This window comes from Mytilus trossulus, chromosome 6, assembly GCF_036588685.1.
Source record: "Mytilus trossulus isolate FHL-02 chromosome 6, PNRI_Mtr1.1.1.hap1, whole genome shotgun sequence".
NCBI lineage: Eukaryota > Metazoa > Mollusca > Bivalvia > Mytilida > Mytilidae > Mytilus > Mytilus trossulus.
The window spans coordinates 91,119,957-91,143,787 of record NC_086378.1 but is presented as its reverse complement, the minus strand read 5'-3'; the positions used below and the strand labels follow the sequence as shown (position 1 = coordinate 91,143,787).

Sequence of the window (23,831 nt, the reverse complement as noted above, 5' to 3'; positions counted from 1 at the left end):
GGAATTTTGGATCCTCAATGCTCTTCAACGTTGTACTAGTTTGGCTTTATAAATATTTTGATATGAGCGTCACTGATGAGTCTTATGAAGACGATACGCGCGTCTGGCGTACTAAATTATAATCCTGGTACCTTTGATAACTATTTACACCACTGGGTCGATGCCACTGCTGGTGGACGTTTCGTCCCCGAGGGTATCACCAGCCCAGTAGTCAACACTTCGGTGTTGACATGAATATCAATTATGTGGTAATTTTTATAAATTTCCTGTTTAAAAAACTTTGAATTTTTCGAAAAACTAAGGATTTTCTTATCCCAGGCATAGATTACCTTAGCCGTATTTGGCGCAACCTTTTGGAATTTTTGATTCTCAATGCTCTTCAACGTTGTACTAGTTTGGCTTTATAAATATTTTGATATGAGCGTCACTGATGAGTCTTATGAAGACGATACGCGCGTCTGGCGTACTAAATTATAATCCTGGTACCTTTGATAACTATTTACACCACTGGGTCGATGCCACTGCTGGTGGACGTTTCGTCCCCGAGGGTATCACCAGCCCAGTAGTCAACACTTCGGTGTTGACATGAATATCAATTATGTGGTAATTTTTATAAATTTCCTGTTTAAAAAACTTTGAATTTTTCGAAAAACTAAGGATTTTCTTATCCCAGGCATAGATTACCTTAGCCGTATTTGGCGCAACCTTTTGGAATTTTTGATTCTCAATGCTCTTCAACGTTGTACTAGTTTGGCTTTATAAATATTTTGATATGAGCGTCACTGATGAGTCTTATGAAGACGATACGCGCGTCTGGCGTACTAAATTATAATCCTGGTACCTTTGATAACTATTTACACCACTGGGTCGATGCCACTGCTGGTGGACGTTTCGTCCCCGAGGGTATCACCAGCCCAGTAGTCAACACTTCGGTGTTGACATGAATATCAATTATGTGGTAATTTTTATAAATTTCCTGTTTAAAAAACTTTGAATTTTTCGAAAAACTAAGGATTTTCTTATCCCAGGCATAGATTACCTTAGCCGTATTTGGCGCAACCTTTTGGAATTTTTGATTCTCAATGCTCTTCAACGTTGTACTAGTTTGGCTTTATAAATATTTTGATATGAGCGTCACTGATGAGTCTTATGAAGACGATACGCGCGTCTGGCGTACTAAATTATAATCCTGGTACCTTTGATAACTATTTACACCACTGGGTCGATGCCACTGCTGGTGGACGTTTCGTCCCCGAGGGTATCACCAGCCCAGTAGTCAACACTTCGGTGTTGACATGAATATCAATTATGTGGTAATTTTTATAAATTTCCTGTTTAAAAAACTTTGAATTTTTCGAAAAACTAAGGATTTTCTTATCCCAGGCATAGATTACCTTAGCCGTACTTGGCGCAACTTTTTGGAATTTTTGATTCTCAATGCTCTTCAACGTTGTACTAGTTTGGCTTTATAAATATTTTGATATGAGCGTCACTGATGAGTCTTATGAAGACGATACGCGCGTCTGGCGTACTAAATTATAATCCTGGTACATTTGATAACTATTTACACCACTGGGTCGATGCCACTGCTGTTGGACGTTTCGTCCCCGAGGGTATCACCAGCCCAGTAGTCAACACTTCGGTGTTGACATGAATATCAATTATGTGGTAATTTTTATAAATTTCCTGTTTAAAAAACTTTGAATTTTTCGAAAAACTAAGGATTTTCTTATCCCAGGCATAGATTACCTTAGCCGTACTTGGCGCAACTTTTTGGAATTTTTGATTCTCAATGCTCTTCAACGTTGTACTAGTTTGGCTTTATAAATATTTTGATATGAGCGTCACTGATGAGTCTTATGAAGACGATACGCGCGTCTGGCGTACTAAATTATAATCCTGGTACATTTGATAACTATTTACACCACTGGGTCGATGCCACTGCTGTTGGACGTTTCGTCCCCGAGGGTATCACCAGCCCAGTAGTCAACACTTCGGTGTTGACATGAATATCAATTATGTCATTTTTTATAAATTTCCTGTTTACAAAACTTTGAATTTTTCGAAAAACTAAGGATTCTCTTATCCCAGGCATAGATTACCTTAGCCGTATTGCTTTGTCTGTTGCTTGGTCCGTTTCTGTGTGTGTTGCGTTTCTGTGTTGTGTCGTTGTTCTCCTCTTATATTTAATGCGTTTCCTCGGTTTTTGTTTGTTACCCCGATTTTGTTTTTTGTCCATGGATTTATGAGTTTTGAACAGCGGTATACTACTGTTGCCTTTATTTATTCAACAAACTTTGTCATATTTTGTTCAAATACTTAAAATTAAGCGACTAGACAACAATAAGAAGGAAAAAAAATCGGGGCGAATAGACCCTGGGCGAACAGGTCTTAGGGCGAACGTGAATCAGGGCGAATGGACCCGGGGTCTTGATGCAGATAGTTTCGGACACACAATATTCTCCTATTAACTTATTCTGTTTCAATTATTTAATTGAAGTTTTTTATTCAAATTTTTTAATTAAACTGGTCTATTGGTCTATTTTTTATTCTTTATTTTTTAAGAAATATTCCATTTTCTGTGTTAGTTTCGTAAAAGTTAAATGTTTCGTAATGCGAATAGAAGTCACTGTTTTATAATAAGAAAAAAATATGGCTCATAGATATATGGTGCTCGCTAAAAGAGGAGAAAGGCTCTTACAAAGTACATTATCCAGAGGATGTTCAGTTTATCAGGTAACGTACACACACAGAATTATACAATATGTAATATCAACATGCAATATTTTGTCCCAAGTCTATAAATGAACTTGCAAAAGTGTCATCAGCCGGCAGCCTTAAATTAATTTATGAATAGGTTGATAGAGAAATTTCTTTCTGAACGGGTGATAAGACCAAAAATATGAATCAAATAATTTTTGAAAGGTTGAAAATAACGTAAACATTCCTCAAATTTCTAAACTGAAGGCAAACTTTGGGTCAATCCTTATGTCATAAAATAACGTTGTATAATTAATACACCTTATAGCTAATGAGGGCTGACCGAGCGGCTTAAACTTTTGACGTTAATCAACAATCACCTTTTAGTTGTGACATCAAATGTTTTGAATTATGATATATATAAAAATTTATGGGAACCTGTGTGATTTTATGTAATGGCAGACAAATTTATATACAAGTGTAAATACGTCTATTGTAGACATCTTGACACATGTAGGAAGTTGTCCCATAGTTTTCCACCTTCCAACAGTTTTGTATTGAAACAAGTTGGCACCTTATACAACTATACAAAACAATCAAGAAGTCCATTTGTACCTTGAGTTGCTGTATACTCAAAGGTACTTAACTCACATTTTTGGGATACGATTGCTTTCATGCAATCTGTAGACTTATACCATTGACTCAGGGCCATGCCCTCACGTCAACTGTTTTATTTTAAACATTGAAGAACATCTCAGATTCTTATGATTGTCTTGCTTTAAAAGGTAAAAGGATTGAACTTAAACATCTTTCCTATAATGTTCTTCTCATATTCTTCATGTTTAATATTTCCTTTGACTTGCATGCATGTTTTTAAACAACACGGAAAATCAGAATTAGGCCACACTTAAAAATATTTTGATTTGCCCAAACCCTACCTAAAGTTTGAGACAGTGGGTAGGTAGGCATTTTTTTTTTTTTATAAAGAAATTGAAGTATCAGATGTTTATAAGTCTTCATGCCTATTTGATTAAAAAAAACTTCTTTAAAATCAGGACAATAAAAGAATTTGAGTAGGCAGCTTTTTTCTGGGTAGGTAGCATTTGGGCAGTCAAACCTATTATTTATTATGGCCTTAAGCAGTATTTATATTTAGTGCTTTTATAAATTAACATGATTAAGAAACACGTCAGAGGGAATTCCCAAGTTTTCATAAAATGTGAGAGTTCAGAGTCTGAATAATGAGTCGATAAATCTATTTCTGTCATATAAGAACTGAAGTGGAGTTTTTCATATATTATATGTCACTGTTATGAAACTGATATCTGATATTGTACTCTCTTAAAGAATTGGAGGACCATCTTCATGTAGGTCTTTTAATTAACATTTAATATTCATTCTTGCTCCAAATCACAAGTCTAGGGATTGCCAAATGTTGTTTTCATTGACATATAAATGTATAGATGGATAGTATATATTATTTTCAAGACTAATTCAACTGCACATGTAAAATGTAATTTATGTAATCTAAATAGTTACTCAACCTAAAGATAACCAAATAGTTATCACGTCTTGGAATTTTTGCTTTGGCACTGATGTAAGGCGTCAAAGAAAAAAAATCATAGCCTTTCAAGATGTCATAATTATTTCAACTATATATGAGAGTGAGAGAAGGTATTTCACTTCATATCTTATCACCTATTCTCCTGCGTTAATTCTAGGAGGAACCCTTATTTCTAACTCTTTAGATATTTAATTTCCTTTGGGTCAATAGGCATGACTCCTTTTTGTACATACTCCTCTGTTTAAATTGCGATCGTTTTAAACATAATTGGACGTTTATCGACATCTAACAAGTTAATTTTTCTTGACGTGTCGTATCCGTCACCATATCATATTTTGATTTTGATGGAAGTTACTTACAGGAAGGGAGACAACTCGAAACAATAATATGGAAGAGTACATTTCGCTGAAGGGGAGTTGTGGTTACACATAATTTACGATGTGAACTACATTTGTTTGAATTTGAATGATGCAGGGTTTTCTGCTGGCGGTCGCCATTTTCGTCATTCGCATAAGAATTTGGCGATAGAAATATATATAATGACTTTACCTGATCAGACAATACTCAGAATTCACCTTGACCTCATTAAGACTTTGACAGAAAATCAATTATCAGCTGAATTCATTTTATAGCTATATGGACATCAAAGGACTAATTAATAAAGGTGTTGATTGAATTGTTTGACAAAATGATATGGCTAAATGGCTTCAGCTAAATGTCACGTAAAGGATTTAGTTACCACTTTGCGGCGCACATGTTTGAAGCAAACTTTTGACGTCTCCTCTCCTTTTAACATGTTTAAAGATAGTTTAGAAAAGAAAGCTGTTGTTGTGACGAAAAAAGCAAGAAAAATCTCCAAATTTAAAACTTTAATTATCCTTTGACTTTTTAATATAGAATAGTTCTTTCTTCTCTATTACAGTTAAGACGCAGCATTAGTTTGTTCACAAAATTGTCACGTACAAAAGGTTTCCGAGGTTTATTGGAAGAATTTCAACTCTGGAACAAGGATGTACCAAAAGGATTTGAAAAGTATTTCAAAGAGGGCAAATCAAAGGCTCCACCAAGAAAAGAAACAAAGGTGGAAAATAAAGGTAGTATTTAATTCATTCTAACTGAAAATTTTGAAATTTTAACATGCATTGCTATTGCTGAATTAAAAAAATGGAGTATTAATTGTCTTCTGATTCATTGATTGGTTAAAAGTATTACTTTAATTTTCAATGTTGTCAATTTTTATGGAGACACACCCACTCTGTGTTGTATATATGCATACACCAACATGTGTATATGTTGTTAATGTTAATTTATATTATATAAAAAGTTCTTTGAGACTTCTTTTTGATAGAAATTTATTCATAATGAATGGCAATAATTTATTTGGAATTTATTGAACCATAAAATTAATTTTTGACTTCATATTTTACATTATTCAATGTGAACAGTCAAAAATGAAATGTTATGGTTCAATAAATTCAAGATAGATCATAGCCATTCAATAGGGGAAATATTAAGAGATTTACTATTGCTATCAAATGGAAAAAAATTTGCATTCAAATAATGCTATCAAAACTTAAAATAGAAATATTGTTTTTTGCAAAATCTGTCGCATCCCAATTATCAATGATTATAGATACATCATAAAGTTTCTGATCCTCATTAGTTTTTTCTGGTACAGCTAAACTTACATTGTACCAACCAAATGTTTACATGGATGAAATAATTTAGTAAAACTTTTTCATTGGTATTTATGAAAACAAAATCCTTGACTTAATAATTTATCAGTTGTTCATAGATTTTGTAAATTGAAATCTAATAAGTCACTACAGACAAAATGACAGATACTGGCACAACAAACACATTGGGATATATATATAAACACCATAAGATGGTGCCAGGGGAATATCCCTTTCCAAGAAAAGGAAAATTAACAATAAGGATCAAAACACAAGAAAACAATCACGTACACAGAGAGAATCAGAAAATCAAGGACTGCTATTAAAACATTAACATAAACAAAAGAATAGAGTTGGGTTAAGAAATATAAAAACTCCACTTAAAAACACCTTGAAAATCAAACCCTTTAAAGAGAAGAAAACTGTATCATTGATATAGTTGAGTAGAATATTTAAAAAAAATAGATTATTTAATTTTTTCCTTTTAGATCCTCCTTTGCCTCAGCGTTCTTCAAGATCCTCCAGTAAAAAGACATCTAACAACCCGTTTCCATTTCTAGAATTCAAAGCCAAATTTGATCCAAAGTAAGTACAGGTATCTCTCTAGATCTTGGAGTGAGAGGCCTTCAAACAACCCATTTCCATTCCTAGAATTCAAAGCCAAATTTGATCCAAAGTACGTACATGTATCCCTCTAGATCTTTGAGTGAGAGGCTTTTAAACAACCCATTTCCATTTCTAAAATTCAAAGCCAAATTTGATCCAAAGTAAGTACAGGCATCTCTCTAGATCTTGGAGTGAGAGGCCTTCAAACAACCCATTCCATTTCTAGAATTCAAAGCCAAATTTGATCCAAAGTACGTACATGTATCCCTCTAGATCTTTGAGTGAGAGGCTTTTAAACAACCAATTTCCATTTCTAGAATTCAAAGCCAAATTTGATCCGAAGTACGTACATGTATCCCTCTAGATCTTTGAGTATGAAGCCTAAAAACAACCAATTTTCATTCTAGAATTCAAAGCCAAGTTTGATCTAAAGTAAAACCTAGGACACTTGATTAGAATATGTATTATTGAATAGGTCTTAAAGTATGTCTATTGTTCATTGAATCATGACTATTTATATTTTTATTCACAGATGAAAACATATACGTTTATACTGCCAAAATCTGCAATGACATTTTATTGAAGAGAAAATGTATTTTATATAGCTAATTTTAGTGTAAATACTGTATATACTTTTTAGATAGTCTCTCATAACTCTTTTTAGAGTGGCTCTTGTATGTTTTATGGTTTTGTTTTATCAACTGTTTGTATGTTTTATATATATAATAAAGAGGTGAGACCTAAATAAAATCTTGTCTTGTCATGACTTACCAGTTTATTACCTGTCTTGTGTATTGTAGAAGACCTAGGACACCCGATTAGAATATGTATTATTTAATAGGTCTTAAAGTATGTCTATTGTTAATTGAATCATGACTTATTAGTTTTTAACCTGTCTTGTGCATTGTAGAAGACCTAGGACACCCGATCAGAATATGTATTATTGAATAGGTCTTAAAGTATGTCTATTGTTAATTGAATCATGACTTACCAGTTTATTACCTGTCTTGTGTATTGTAGAAGACCTAGGACACCCGATCAGAATATGTATTATTGAATAGGTCTTAAAGTATGTCTATTGTTAATTGAATCATGACTTATCAGTTTATTACCTGTCTTGTGTATTGTAGAATACCTAGGACACCTGATCAGAATATGTATTATTTAATAGGTCTTAAAGTATGTCTATTGTTAATTGAATCATGACTTATCAGTTTATTACCTGTCTTGTGTATTGTAGAATACCTAGGAAACCTGATCAGAATATGTATTATTTAATAGGTCTTAAAGTATGTCTATTGTTAATTGAATCATGACTTATCAGTTTATTACCTGTCTTGTGTATTGTAGAATACCTAGGACACCTGATCAGAATATGTATTATTTAATAGGTCTTAAAGTATGTCTATTGTTAATTGAATCATGACTTATCAGTTTATTACCTGTCTTGTGTATTGTAGAATACCTAGGACACCTGATCAGAATATGTATTATTGAATAGGTCTTAAAGTATGTCTATTGTTAATTGAATCATGACTTATTAGTTTATTACCTGTCTTGTGCATTGTAGAAGACCTAGGACACCTGATCAGAATATGTATTATTGAATAGGTCTTAAAATATGTCTATTGTTAATTGAATCATGACTTATCAGTTTATTACCTGTCTTGTGCATTGTAGAAGACCTAGGACACCTGATCAGAATATGTATTATTTAATAGGTCTTAAAGTATGTCTATTGTTAATTGAATCATGACTTACCAGTTTATTACCTGTCTTGTGTATTGTAGAAGACCTAGGACTCCTGATCAGAATATGTATTATTGAATAGGTCTTAAAGTATGTCTATTGTTAATTGAATCATGACTAATCAGTTTATTACCTGTCTTGTGCATTGTAGAAGACCTAGGACACCCGATCAGAATATGTATTATTTAATAGGTCTTAAAGTATGTCTATTGTTAATTGAATCATGACTTATCAGTTTATTACCTGTCTTGTGTATTGTAGAAGACCTAGGACACCTGATTAGAATATGTATTATTGAATAGGTCTTAAAGTATGTCTATTGTTAATTGAATCATGACTTATCAGTTTATTACCTGTCTTGTGTATTGTAGAAGACCTAGGACACCTGATCAGAATATGTATTATTGAATAGGTCTTAAAGTATGTCTATTGTTAATTGAATCATGACTTATCAGTTTATTACCTGTCTTGTGTATTGTAGAAGACCTAGGACACCTGATCAGAATATGTATTATTGAATAGGTCTTAAAGTATGTCTATTGTTAATTGAATCACGACTTATCAGTTTATTACCTGTCTTGTGCATTGTAGAAGACCTAGGACACCTGATCAGAATATGTATTATTGAATAGGTCTTAAAGTATGTCTATTGTTAATTGAATCATGACTTATCAGTTTATTACCTGTCTTGTGCATTGTAGAAGACCTAGGACACCGGATCAGAATATGTATTATTGAATAGGTCTTAAAATATGTCTATTGTTAATTGAATCATGACTTATTAGTTTATTACCTGTCTTGTGTATTGTAGAAGACCTAGGACACCTGATCAGAATATGTATTATTGAATAGGTCTTAAAGTATGTCTATTGTTAATTGAATCATGACTTATCAGTTTATTACCTGTCTTGTGTATTGTAGAAGACCTAGGACACCTGATCAGAATATGTATTATTGAATAGGTCTTAAAGTATGTCTATTGTTAATTGAATCATGACTTATCAGTTTATTACCTGTCTTGTGTATTGTAGAAGACCTAGGACTCCTGATCAGAATATGTTTTATTGAATAGGTCTTAAAGTATGTCTATTGTTAATTGAATCATGACTAATCCGTTTATTACCTGTCTTGTGTATTGTAGAAGACCTAGGACACCTGATCAGAATATGTATTATTGAATAGGTCTTAAAGTATGTCTATTGTTAATTGAATCATGACTTATCAGTTTATTACCTGTCTTGTGTATTGTAGAAGACCTAGGACACCTGATCAGAATATGTATTATTGAATAGGTCTTAAAGTATGTCTATTGTTAATTGAATCATGACTTATCAGTTTATTACCTGTCTTGTGTATTGTAGAAGACCTAGGACTCCTGATCAGAATATGTTTTATTGAATAGGTCTTAAAGTATGTCTATTGTTAATTGAATCATGACTAATCCGTTTATTACCTGTCTTGTGTATTGTAGAAGACCTAGGACACCTGATCAGAATATGTATTATTGAATAGGTCTTAAAGTATGTCTATTGTTAATTGAATCATGACTTATCAGTTTATTACCTGTCTTGTGTATTGTAGAAGACCTAGGACACCCGATCAGAATATGTATTATTTAATAGGTCTTAAAGTATGTCTATTGTTAATTGAATCATGACTTATTAGTTTATTACCTGTCTTGTGTATTGTAGAAGACCTAGGACACCTGATCAGAATATGTATTATTTAATAGGTCTTTAAGTATGTCTATTGTTAATTGAATCATGACTTATCAGTTTATTACCTGTCTTGTGTATTGTAGAAGACCTAGGACACCTGATCAGAATATGTATTATTGAATAGGTCTTAAAGTATGTCTATTGTTAATTGAATCATGACTAATCAGTTTATTACCTGTCTTGTGCATTGTAGAAGACCTAGGACACCTGATCAGAATATGTATTATTTAATAGGTCTTAAAGTATGTCTGTTGTTAATTGAATCATGACTTATTAGTTTATTACCTGTCTTGTGCATTGTAGAAGACCTAGGACACCTGATCAGAATATGTATTATTGAATAGGTCTTAAAGTATGTCTATTGTTAATTGAATCATGACTTATCAGTTTTTAACCTGTCTTGTGTATTGTAGAAGACCTAGGACACCTGATCAGAATATGTATTATTGAATAGGTCTTAAAGTATGTCTATTGTTAATTGAATCATGACTAATCAGTTTATTACCTGTCTTGTGCATTGTAGAAGACCTAGGACACCTGATCAGAATATGTATTATTGAATAGGTCTTAAAGTATGTCTATTGTTAATTGAATCATGACTTATCAGTTTATTACCTGTCTTGTGTATTGTAGAAGACCTAGGACACCTGATCAGAATATGTATTATTGAATAGGTCTTAAAGTATGTCTATTGTTAATTGAATCATGACTAATCAGTTTATTACCTGTCTTGTGCATTGTAGAAGACCTAGGACACCCGATCAGAATATGTATTTTTGAATAGGTCTTAAAGTATGTCTATTGTTAATTGAATCATGACTTATCAGTTTATTACCTGTCTTGTGTATTGTAGAAGACCTAGGACACCTGATCAGAATATGTATTATTGAATAGGTCTTAAAGTATGTCTATTGTTAATTGAATCATGACTAATCAGTTTATTACCTGTCTTGTGTATTGTAGAAGACCTAGGACACCTGATCAGAATATGTATTATTGAATAGGTCTTAAAGTATGTCTATTGTTAATTGAATCATGACTTATTAGTTTATTACCTGTCTTGTGTATTGTAGAAGACCTAGGACACCTGATCAGAATATGTATTATTTAATAGGTCTTAAAGTATGTCTATTGTTAATTGAATCATGACTTATTAGTTTATTACCTGTCTTGTGTATTGTAGAAGACCTAGGACACCTGATTAGAATATGTATTATTGAATAGGTCTTAAAGTATGTCTATTGTTAATTGAATCATGACTAATCCGTTTATTACCTGTCTTGTGTATTGTAGAAGACCTAGGACACCTGACCAGAATATGTATTATTGAATAGGTCTTAAAGTATGTCTGTTGTTAATTGAATCATGACTTATTAGTTTATTACCTGTCTTGTGCATTGTAGAAGACCTAGGACACCTGATCAGAATATGTATTATTGAATAGGTCTTAAAGTATGTCTATTGTTAATTGAATCATGACTAATCCGTTTATTACCTGTCTTGTGTATTGTAGAAGACCTAGGACACCCGATCAGAATATGTATTATTGAATAGGTCTTAAAGTATGTCTATTGTTAATTGAATCATGACTAATCCGTTTATTACCTGTCTTGTGTATTGTAGAAGACCTAGGACACCCAATCAGAATATGTATTATTGAATAGGTCTTAAAGTATGTCTATTGTTAATTGAATCATGACTAATCCGTTTATTACCTGTCTTGTGTATTGTAGAAGACCTAGGACACCTGATTAGAATATGTATTATTTAAAAGGTCTTAAAATATGTCTGTTGTTAATTGAATCATGACTTATCAGTTTTTTACCTGTCTTGTGCATTGTAGAAGACCTAGGACTCCTGATCAGAATATGTATTATTGAATAGGTCTTAAAGTATGTCTATTGTTAATTGAATCATGACTAATCAGTTTATTACCTGTCTTGTGTATTGTAGAAGACCTAGGACACCTGATCAGAATATGTATTATTTAATAGGTCTTAAAGTATGTCTATTGTTAATTGAATCATGACTAATCAGTTTATTACCTGTCTTGTGTATTGTAGAAGACCTAGGACACCTGATCAGAATATGTATTATTTAATAGGTCTTAAAGTATGTCTGTTGTTAATTGAATCATGACTTATTAGTTTATTACCTGTCTTGTGCATTGTAGAAGACCTAGGACACCTGATCAGAATATGTATTATTGAATAGGTCTTAAAGTATGTCTATTGTTAATTGAATCATGACTAATCCGTTTATTACCTGTCTTGTGTATTGTAGAAGACCTAGGACACCCGATCAGAATATGTATTATTGAATAGGTCTTAAAGTATGTCTATTGTTAATTGAATCATGACTAATCAGTTTATTACCTGTCTTGTGTATTGTAGAAGACCTAGGACACCTGATCAGAATATGTATTATTGAATAGGTCTTAAAGTATGTCTATTGTTAATTGAATCATGACTTATTAGTTTATTACCTGTCTTGTGTATTGTAGAAGACCTAGGACACCTGATCAGAATATGTATTATTGAATAGGTCTTTAAGTATGTCTATTGTTAATTGAATCATGACTTATTAGTTTATTACCTGTCTTGTGCATTGTAGAAGACCTAGGACACCTGATCAGAATATGTATTATTGAATAGGTCTTAAAGTATGTCTATTGTTAATTGAATCATGACTAATCCGTTTATTACCTGTCTTGTGTATTGTAGAAGACCTAGGACACCCAATCAGAATATGTATTATTGAATAGGTCTTAAAGTATGTCTATTGTTAATTGAATCATGACTAATCCGTTTATTACCTGTCTTGTGTATTGTAGAAGACCTAGGACACCCAATCAGAATATGTATTATTGAATAGGTCTTAAAGTATGTCTATTGTTAATTGAATCATGACTTATCAGTTTATTACCTGTCTTGTGTATTGTAGAAGACCTAGGACACCTGATCAGAATATGTATTATTGAATAGGTCTTAAAGTATGTCTATTGTTAATTGAATCATGACTTATTAGTTTATTACCTGTCTTGTGTATTGTAGAAGACCTAGGACTCCTGATCAGAATATGTATTATTGAATAGGTCTTAAAGTATGTCTATTGTTAATTGAATCATGACTTACCAGTTTATTACCTGTCTTGTGTATTGTAGAAGACCTAGGACTCCTGATCAGAATATGTATTATTGAATAGGTCTTAAAGTATGTCTATTGTTAATTGAATCATGACTTATTAGTTTATTACCTGTCTTGTGCATTGTAGAAGACCTAGGACACCCGATCAGAATATGTATTATTGAATAGGTCTTAAAGTATGTCTATTGTTAATTGAATCATGACTAATCCGTTTATTACCTGTCTTGTGTATTGTAGAAGACCTAGGACACCTGATCAGAATATGTATTATTGAATAGGTCTTAAAGTATGTCTATTGTTAATTGAATCATGACTTATCAGTTTTTAACCTGTCTTGTGTATTGTAGAAGACCTAGGACACCTGATCAGAATATGTATTATTGAATAGGTCTTAAAGTATGTCTATTGTTAATTGAATCATGACTTATCAGTTTTTAATCTGTCTTGTGTATTGTAGAAGACCTAGGACACCCGATCAGAATATGTATTATTGAATAGGTCTTAAAGTATGTCTATTGTTAATTGAATCATGACTTATCAGTTTATTACCTGTCTTGTGTATTGTAGAAGACCTAGGACACCTGATCAGAATATGTATTATTGAATAGGTCTTAAAGTATGTCTATTGTTAATTGAATCATGACTTATTAGTTTTTTACCTGTCTTGTGTATTGTAGAAGACCTAGGACACCCGACCAGAATATGTATTATTGAATAGGTCTTAAAGTATGTCTATTGTTAATTGAATCATGACTTATTAGTTTTTTACCTGTCTTGTGTATTGAAGAAGACCTAGGACACCCGACCAGAATATGTATTATTTAATAGGTCTCAAAGTATGTCTATTGTTAATTGAATCATGACTTATCAGTTTTTAACCTGTCTTGTGTATTGTAGAAGACCTAGGACACCTGATCAGAATATGTATTATTGAATAGGTCTTAAAGTATGTCTATTGTTAATTGAATCATGACTTATCAGTTTTTAACCTGTCTTGTGTATTGTAGAAGACCTAGGACACCTGATCAGAATATGTATTATTGAATAGGTCTTAAAGTATGTCTGTTGTTAATTGAATCATGACTTATTAGTTTATTACCTGTCTTGTGTATTGTAGAAGACCTAGGACACCTGATCAGAATATGTATTATTGAATAGGTCTTAAAGTATGTCTATTGTTAATTGAATCATGACTTATCAGTTTATTACCTGTCTTGTGTATTGTAGAAGACCTAGGACACCTGATCAGAATATGTATTATTAGTTTATTACCTGTCTTGTGCATTGTAGAAGACCTAGGACACCTGATCAGAATATGTATTATTGAATAGGTCTTAAAGTATGTCTATTGTTAATTGAATCATGACTAATCAGTTTTTAATCTGTCTTGTGTATTGTAGAAGACCTAGGACACCCGATTAGAATATGTATTATTTAATAGGTCTTAAAGTATGTCTATTGTTAATTAAATCATGACTTACCAGTTTATTACCTGTCTTGTGTATTGTAGAAGACCTAGGACACCCGATCAGAATATGTATTATTGAATAGGTCTTAAAGTATGTCTATTGTTAATTGAATCATGACTAATCAGTTTATTACCTGTCTTGTGTATTGTAGAAGACCTAGGACACCTGATCAGAATATGTATTATTGAATAGGTCTTAAAGTATGTCTATTGTTAATTGAATCATGACTTATCAGTTTTTAATCTGTCTTGTGTATTGTAGAAGACCTAGGACACCTGATCAGAATATGTATTATTTAATAGGTCTTAAAGTATGTCTATTTAAGAAATAATTCATGGGGGCTTGAATATATCGTGATTTTACCACGGGTTGGCCCTTTATGACAAATATTTTACCCTGAGCGATAGCGAGGGGTAAAATATCGGCATAAAGGGACAACCCGTGGTAAAATCTAGATATATTCAAGCCCCCATGAATTATTTCGATTCTAATAGGACAAATACGGCAATTATTTTGGATCGAAGCGCTCTAGGTGATATCATTATTTGCCGTTCCAATATATAAACGCACTATTAAATTGACGTAAAATAACGGAGCAAACTGAATAAATGATGATGCTTAAACTATTTATAATAACATATTTAGATAATTTTAGATTAATCTAATTATTATTGTACTTATATGTCTCATATGTATACAAAAACGGCTAATATAACTCATTTTAGCATCATTTGTTAACGTTTCCTTGTTGTGATGATTTTCCGTTTCACAAGCGTGTATTTTCCCGTAAATTGCTTATATTCTGACGTCATTGTTCTATGACGTCGAGTCGCTCATTCATTAAAAAACATATGACGTGGGGGTACAATGGGAACAGCCCATGAAATATATTCATATTTTACCACGGGTGTGTACTCAAAGCGTTTGAAGGACGTCATGTTAGAATGTTAATTGAATCATGACTAATCCGTTTATTACCTGTCTTGTGTATTGTAGAAGACCTAGGACACCTGATCAGAATATGTATTATTGAATAGGTCTTAAAGTATGTCTATTGTTAATTGAATCATGACTTATCAGTTTATTACCTGTCTTGTGTATTGTAGAAGACCTAGGACACCTGATCAGAATATGTATTATTTAATAGGTCTTAAAGTATGTCTATTGTTAATTGAATCATGACTAATCCGTTTATTACCTGTCTTGTGTATTGTAGAAGACCTAGGACACCTGATCAGAATATGTATTATTGAATAGGTCTTAAAGTATGTCTATTGTTAATTGAATCATGACTTATCAGTTTATTACCTGTCTTGTGTATTGTAGAAGACCTAGGACACCTGATCAGAATATGTATTATTGAATAGGTCTTAAAGTATGTCTATTGTTAATTGAATCATGACTTATTAGTTTATTACCTGTCTTGTGTATTGTAGAAGACCTAGGACACCCGATCAGAATATGTATTATTGAATAGGTCTTAAAGTATGTCTATTGTTAATTGAATCATGACTTATTAGTTTATTACCTGTCTTGTGTATTGTAGAATACCTAGGACACCTGATCAGAATATGTATTATTTAAAAGGTCTTAAAGTATGTCTATTGTTAATTGAATCATGACTTATCAGTTTATTACCTGTCTTGTGCATTGTAGAAGACCTAGGACTCCTGATCAGAATATGTATTATTGAATAGGTCTTAAAATATGTCTATTGTTAATTGAATCATGACTTATCAGTTTATTACCTGTCTTGTGTATTGTAGAAGACCTAGGACACCTGATCAGAATATGTATTATTTAATAGGTCTTAAAGTATGTCTATTGTTAATTGAATCATGACTTATCAGTTTATTACCTGTCTTGTGTATTGTAGAAGACCTAGGACTCCTGATCAGAATATGTATTATTGAATAGGTCTTAAAATATGTCTATTGTTAATTGAATCATGACTTATCAGTTTATTACCTGTCTTGTGTATTGTAGAAGACCTAGGACACCTGATCAGAATATGTATTATTTAATAGGTCTTAAAGTATGTCTATTGTTAATTGAATCATGACTTATTAGTTTATTACCTGTCTTGTGTATTGTAGAAGACCTAGGACACCTGATCAGAATATGTACTATTTGATTGGTCTAGGAGTAGGTCTGTTGATGATTGGATCCTTTCTGAATTCCTCCCGCTACAGAGAAATAACATGGAAAGAATTTATAAACAACTATTTATATAGAGGCATGGTATGTATTAAATTGACCTTCTATTAACATAGCAGATGTAGAGTTATTGGTTATCTCATACCTGCCAACTTTTCAAAATGCCCATGGGGGTTTTGCGTGCAAGATGGCTGTCTTAGTCTTATTGTTTTATCATGACAAGTTACAGATCAAGTTCCAATTTTGTTGCAGTCTGATGATATTGTGCAGAGTTATGGTCCTTGGACTTAGACAATTAACTCAAATAATCAGTTTTATGTACTTTTTTTGTGTCATGCTTGTGAAGATATTGGTTTAGTAATTGTTATATTGTTTTCTCATAACAAGTTACAGATCAGGAACAAAATTGTTCCTGCCTTGTGGTTTTGTGCAGAGTTATGGCCCTTGGCCTTGAATAGAAAATTCACATTAATATTTTGAGACTGATACAGTTTTCATTATAACTAGTCTTTATTGCCTGTTATTAAAATTGCAACATTATATTTACAGGTAGAAAAACTAGAGGTCCATGACAAAGAATGGGTAAAGATCAAATTACTTCCTGGATCACAGGTGGACCCTGGGGTAAATATAGAATAATAATTCTTATAGGATTTACATATCTGCATCGTTCAACCAAATTGGTTCGTTAAATTATTTTGCTATTGCTTACAGGTCGATAGACCATGTTAGATAAAAGAGATTAAAAAAAATACATAACGTTTACTCTTTTATAAAGCATGACCAAAAATAATAATGGTTGTTAAGCTTAGAAATTTTGCATGAAATTAAAATAATATTCCAAGAAATATCATGAGTGATCTCAGCTTGTTAACGTCATGGCAAAACATGGCATGACCTTTCACAAAACAAATGAAAACTCTGAAGCTAATGATTATTACCCTGATTATGTTACTTGCTTCAAATTCAGATAATATCTCATTATAATGATATTTTTGAGGTAGGTGTTAAATTTAATTTTAGATTTTAAACCATTAATCAAACAATTATCATAGTTTAATTTTCCTGACTAATAATTGTATGTTATTTTACAGTCTGTTTTATGGTTCAGTATTGGAAGTATTGATTCATTTGAGAGAAACTTGGAAGCAACACAGATAGAGAATAATGTAGAGCCTGCTAATTTTGTTAATGTTATATATAAAAATGAACCAAGCAAGTAAGTCTTGTTTTTTATGATATGTTAATATATCTGTTTCTAAATTTCATGAAAATATAATGGACATATAAACAACAGTAGCAAAAATAATATATATATCAGGCTATTTTTAAAAGAACACATTCAGACTATGAAAAAATCTTGTTTGATGTTACAGTTTACATTACAAAGAAATAAATCTGACAAAAAAATGCAATAAAGAATTATGAAATCACTCATTTATAAAATGCTAAAAGAATACTTTAAATTTACAAATGGATATATTCCATTCCTAAGATAGAAGTTGGGTAATGATTGATTAATCCCTTTTATCAGAGAATGATTGATGATTTATGTTAAAGTATATTTCCAGATGAATGCCATTTAATGTTCTGATTTTATTTATTGATTTTTTCAGAGGAACAGTATTAAATATTCTTTTGACCACAGTTTTACCAATTGCAATTTTGATTTACATGACAAGAGGAATTTTGAAGGTAAAATTAAAAATTGTTTCACTTTAAAATTTTATTTAGTAGAATGATAAATGCTGTTTGGAGCATTCTTTTATGGTCCTGCTACTAAGTTGTGGAGGCATATCATTTAAATACCCATGTTACAATTCTGTCTTCAACATTTAGCAAAACCCACACCACATTGTAAGTAAGAAAGACCAGGACATGACAATTGTTAAGCAATTCAGACAAGAAAACTAGCAGCCTGATTTATGTTCAAAACAATTAATGAAAATAAGATATGATGTACAGCAACAAACAACAACTACTTAACTACATAAGCAAATGATATCAGAGGGCAAGACTTACAAATTATCAAGCAAGGCCTAAATGGTATCTGATCCTACTGAATATATACCCCATTTTCCACAAGAAGAATATTGTGTCTTAGCCTATAGAATGTTTGGTCCATTTTTCCAGTTCATAATTTGAATATATATTTATTTACAGAATATGCAGAAAGGTGGTGGTCCAGGAGGAATGTTTGGATTTGCCAAATCTACAGCTAAAGTCATTGAGAAAAATATTGGGGTTACTTTTGCGTAAGTTTTCTTAGCAGAGGTCTTTCTGAGAAAAGAAAGTAATGTTCTTGTCTATGAATGAAAGGAAACACCAGGTGTTTCACAAAAATAATGTTACCAAGGCATATTGGTCTAAGTAGTTACTACTGTAATCACTAGCCAGTCAACACTGAGGTTGTGAGTTCAAACCCTACCGGTGCACTCGTCACCAATCTTAATTGACTTGATTGTCAGTTTTCCTATCGAAGGTCGTGGGTTTTCTCTGGGCACTCTGGCTTCCTCTCAAGCTGGCTGCCACAAAATAGCCCAAAAGCAGTGCTTAAAAGTGGCATTAAAACACAGAAAATCCAATCAATAACAATGTAAAACTTAAGAAAGATATATGTTGGTTATTAACAAAGTTTACAACCTGATTTCATAACAGGTGTTAGTATCTTATATCTTTATTGACCACTGACAACTAGGTGTCAATTCTGTACATTATATTAAAATAAAAACTTGACAAATTATACAACCAATTGAACCAGCTAATCTGTATACTGTTCATTAATTGCTTTGCACAATCATTTTAAACTAGAAGCCAAACTTAGGGGGTGTCCTAAAAGGGGGGGGGGGCTTATGATAAGGTAACAAAGACACAGCTGACAACAAAGAATTGATTTTAAACTCATTTATTTCTCTTTGAATTTACAATGATGTAGCAGGCTATTAATTTTATCTCTGTTTGATTTTACAGGGATGTTGCTGGTTGTGAAGAAGCTAAAATAGAAATAATGGAGTTTGTCAACTTTCTTAAGAACCCTAACCAGTATCTAGAATTAGGAGCTAAGATCCCTAAAGGAGCCATCTTAACTGGCCCCCCAGGAACTGGTAAAACCCTGCTGGCTAAAGCTACAGCTGGGGAAGCTGGTGTACCTTTCATTACAGTGTCAGGCTCAGAATTCCTGGAAATGTTTGTGGGCGTTGGTCCTTCTAGGGTAAGCATGCACCTTTCATTACAGTGTCAGGCTCAGAATTCCTGGAATTGTTTGTGGGCGTTGGTCCTTCTAGGGTAAGCATGCTGAACAAGACAAAGGATATTTTGAAAAATATTACTTGATGAAATTCTTAATATTTCTCCTTTTCTTAACCTTTTGATTATTTTTATTTAAACAACGTGTGGTTGGTTTGATCTATGTTTTTCATTCGTTAAAATTTTATTATGACGTCAACTTTTCTTTCTTTCCTTTGAATTTCCTATTGTGACGTCATGACAAAAGGTGACTATGCTTGATGACATCACATAGAAAGAACACATCTTTTTTGCAGATCATTCGAACAGAAGGATTGAGTTTGTCTGCATAAGGGTTTAAACGTCATTAGAAAAACAAATCCCACCACCAAATCTTGTGCAATAAGATATTTATCCACTTTCGACATTTAAATTTTGAATATTTAAAATGCTCTGAGAGCCTCACGTTTGCATTTGAAAATTCAACTGTCTTGAGTGGATAATTATTGTATCACACTTGATGCCATGGTAGAATCTATATTTATTACATTGGTTGCAATAATAAACTTTGATAACTATATCACAGAATAGTATGACTTAACTATTTCTAACAATTTAATATGACAGAAATTTAAAAGTCTGGATTTACTACTGTATTTACTACCTTGACCTTTGGCCCATTCAGGTCCTCAAACATCCAGGCTAGCTAATGTTTTGTTTTTATTGTAGGTCAGGGATATGTTTGCTATGGCAAGGAAAAATTCTCCATGTATATTGTTTATAGATGAAATAGATGCTGTCGGTCGAAAAAGAGGAGGAAAAAGTTTTGGTGGTCACAGTGAACAAGAAAATACATTAAATCAGTTATTAGTAGAAATGGATGGTAGGTTAACTGTAGGTGTACACTAAATCAGTTATTAGTATATAAAAGGATGGTAGGTTAATTGTAGGGGTACACTAAATCAGTTATTAGTAGAAATTGATGGTATGTTAATTCAGTTATTAGTATAAATGGATGGTATGTGAATCAGTTATTAGTAGAAATGGATGGTATGTTAAATCAGTTATTAGTAGAAATGGATGGTAGGTTAACTGTAGGGGTACACTAAATCAGTTATTAGTATAAATGGATGGTAGGTTAATTGTAGGGGTACACTAAATCAGTTATTAGTAGAAATTGATGGTATGTTAATTCAGTTATTAGTAGTGTTGTCAACGGTTAACCGGTTAACCGGTCGAACGACCGAATACCGAATACCAAAAACGTTAACCGGTTAACCGGAAATTTTTTCAATTTTATTAGATTTGATATAAATTTTTATCGAAATCAATGAATAGTTATGTTTTATTTCAAAACTGTCGTCGAGGTAATTAATTTAACAGATTAAGTGTCCAGTCTATTGATTGCTATTGTTAATCCGAAAAAAAACCACCATTAAATTAATAAGAAATTGTCGCTCAGCTTCGGGCATATCTTAATGAAACATAATTAGTATACATGTTATTTTAACAGTAACTTTAAATCATTATTACGATTAAATTTTATGATTCACTTCATTATTTTATTTTTGATCTAATAACGTGTAGACCTACTTCTAAATATGCAACCTCCGTCGTGTAAGGAATTGTTATACTTTAAACGAAATGCTAACTAAAATATTGTGAAATGAGAACCAATGTAAATGTACTTAATGTATACGTGATAGTACGAGTAACATGCTTAATCATTTCAAATTGAAACACTTCACATTAATTTCGGAGACCAGAGAAAACAGAAAATAATCGTTTTTAGAGATATTTGCTTCTACGAGATCAAGAATTTTTTTTAATTTTTCAATCTGAAGTTGATACAAACGCCATAGTTGGTACGATGTAAAGTCAAACTTCGCAAGAAATCCTCACAGACAAGCCTTATAATGCTTAAGGACAAACTTCAATCCAAAAAGCGTAAATTTATGACTTGGATGCCATGGAAGGTTGTCACATTGACTCTAATACCACATCTTATAGCTTTGTGTAGGGTACTTAAGATATAATGTTTTCAAACACCAACGTAAACTACCGGTTAACCGGTTAATCGGTCGAACGATTATCCGAGTAACCGGTTAGGCAATAATGTACAATTTGACAACACTTGTTATTAGTATAAATGGATGGTATGTGAATCAGTTATTAGTAGAAATGGATGGTATGTTAAATCAGTTATTAGTAGAAATGGATGGTATGTTAACTGTAGGGGTACATTCAATCAGTTATTAGTAGAAATGGATGGTATGTTTGCTGTACTGATACACAAATTTGATTCAATGTAACAAAAACAAAAATTACAATTATATCTTTTTTTTTTTTTTTTTTTTTTTTTTTTAGGATTATATTTTTTATTCATCATTCATATCTATACATACTCATGATACAATCGTTATACGCATCATATTTTAAATATTATGAAGATAGTCCAAACAACACTACATACATACATACTCTCACACATTACATCATTTTCATTAAGAATTTTTATCTTTTTTTTCTGATCTTTTAATTTAAAAGAATTTTAATAAAAAAATCTCAAAAACAACAACAATCAATCGAATTACAATTATATCAGTTAACTGTTAAATAGTAGAAATGGATTGTTCCTATATTCTATGTGTACTGTATTGAGAAGTTAAGGTAGAAGTCATTTTTACTACTGAACAAAATTTACTTCACCTTTAGTTACCAGCTTGATGAGTTGTAAAATACTTCTAGAAATTGTCACACACCTTATTCTTGTTTGCTGATACTTTGAATTTTCAATATGTTGAGTCAACCAGAAAATTTCTACATGACATTTCTTGAGTACTACAAATGAGAAGGACTATTGAGTCAGTAGCAGTTATAAGTTACAACATATGCAGTCTTGATAGATCTATGCTAGCAGTGGACTAAAAATATTAGTGGCAGTAGGTTAGTGACCATCACACATCACAATATAACTATGGAGCACGTTATTTCTGATTTGATATTTTAATAAGATATATATGTTCTAACAAAAAACACATCAGAAAGAGTTATCTTTATGCTTATATTAGGATATTCAATAATACATGACTTTTACATTTCAGGGTTCAACACACAAGCCAATGTTGTGATATTAGCAGCCACAAACAGAGTAGATATATTAGATCCAGCTTTACTGCGTCCTGGTAGATTTGACAGACAAATTTATGTTCCTTCCCCAGATATCAAAGGGAGGTAAGTAGATATATTAGATCCAGCTTTACTGCGTCCTGGTAGATTTGACAGACAAATTTAAGTTCCTTCCCCAGATATTAAAGGGAGGTAAGTAGTTATATTAGATCCAGCTTTTCTGCGTCCTGGTAGATTTGACAGACAAATTTATGTTCCTTCCCCAGATATCAAAGGGAGGTAAGTAGATATATTAGATCGAGCTTTACTGCGTCCTGGTAGATTTGACAAGACTAAGGGGGCTCACAGGTATAAATCGATTTTTTTCTAATATAGGATTTCGCTATTTTTTTTATAAATAACTTTATCTTATACCTTATATAAAAATAAAATAAAAATATGAAATCACTGTTCATTTAAGCTCACAATCTGTCTTCATAAAAGAGCATTCATTTTTGTTTTGGTAATTTTTTTCTATTGAACTAATAGGAGAAAAAAAGGTAATATTGAAATAAAAAAAAGATCTAAATTACAGAGATCACTTAAATTTTACGATAGTTTAGTTTAAGTACAGCTCATTTGAATAAAATAATAAAAAATATAGTTCACTGATGAGTTAAAAAAAGATAATTTTTAAAAACAAACAAAAAATG

The 23,831-nt window shown here is 31.9% G+C and overlaps 1 protein-coding gene across 3 annotated transcripts in view; it reads left to right on the top strand.

Moving 5' to 3' along the window:
- The first annotated feature begins 2,573 nt into the window (after positions 1 to 2,573).
- Positions 2,574 to 23,831, top strand: part of LOC134722219 (AFG3-like protein 2) — a 30,958-nt gene continuing 9,700 nt past the window's right edge. Inside the window, exons 1-11 of one of the 3 annotated variants that reach the window (XM_063585829.1) lie at positions 2,574 to 2,736; positions 5,187 to 5,358; positions 6,429 to 6,525; positions 16,725 to 16,869; positions 17,335 to 17,409; positions 17,880 to 18,004; positions 18,402 to 18,480; positions 18,949 to 19,040; positions 19,756 to 19,996; positions 20,740 to 20,893; positions 23,115 to 23,244. In XM_063585829.1, coding sequence (XP_063441899.1) covers positions 2,653 to 2,736; positions 5,187 to 5,358; positions 6,429 to 6,525; positions 16,725 to 16,869; positions 17,335 to 17,409; positions 17,880 to 18,004; positions 18,402 to 18,480; positions 18,949 to 19,040; positions 19,756 to 19,996; positions 20,740 to 20,893; positions 23,115 to 23,244 — 1,394 coding nt within the window. In that variant the 5' untranslated portion in view covers positions 2,574 to 2,652. Of the gene's footprint in view, positions 2,737 to 5,186; positions 5,359 to 6,428; positions 6,526 to 6,572; positions 6,617 to 6,758; positions 6,798 to 16,724; positions 16,870 to 17,334; positions 17,410 to 17,879; positions 18,005 to 18,401; positions 18,481 to 18,948; positions 19,041 to 19,755; positions 19,997 to 20,739; positions 20,894 to 23,114; positions 23,245 to 23,831 lie in introns of those variants that run through there. The other 2 variants (XM_063585832.1, XM_063585831.1) reach the window with 2 other exon arrangements.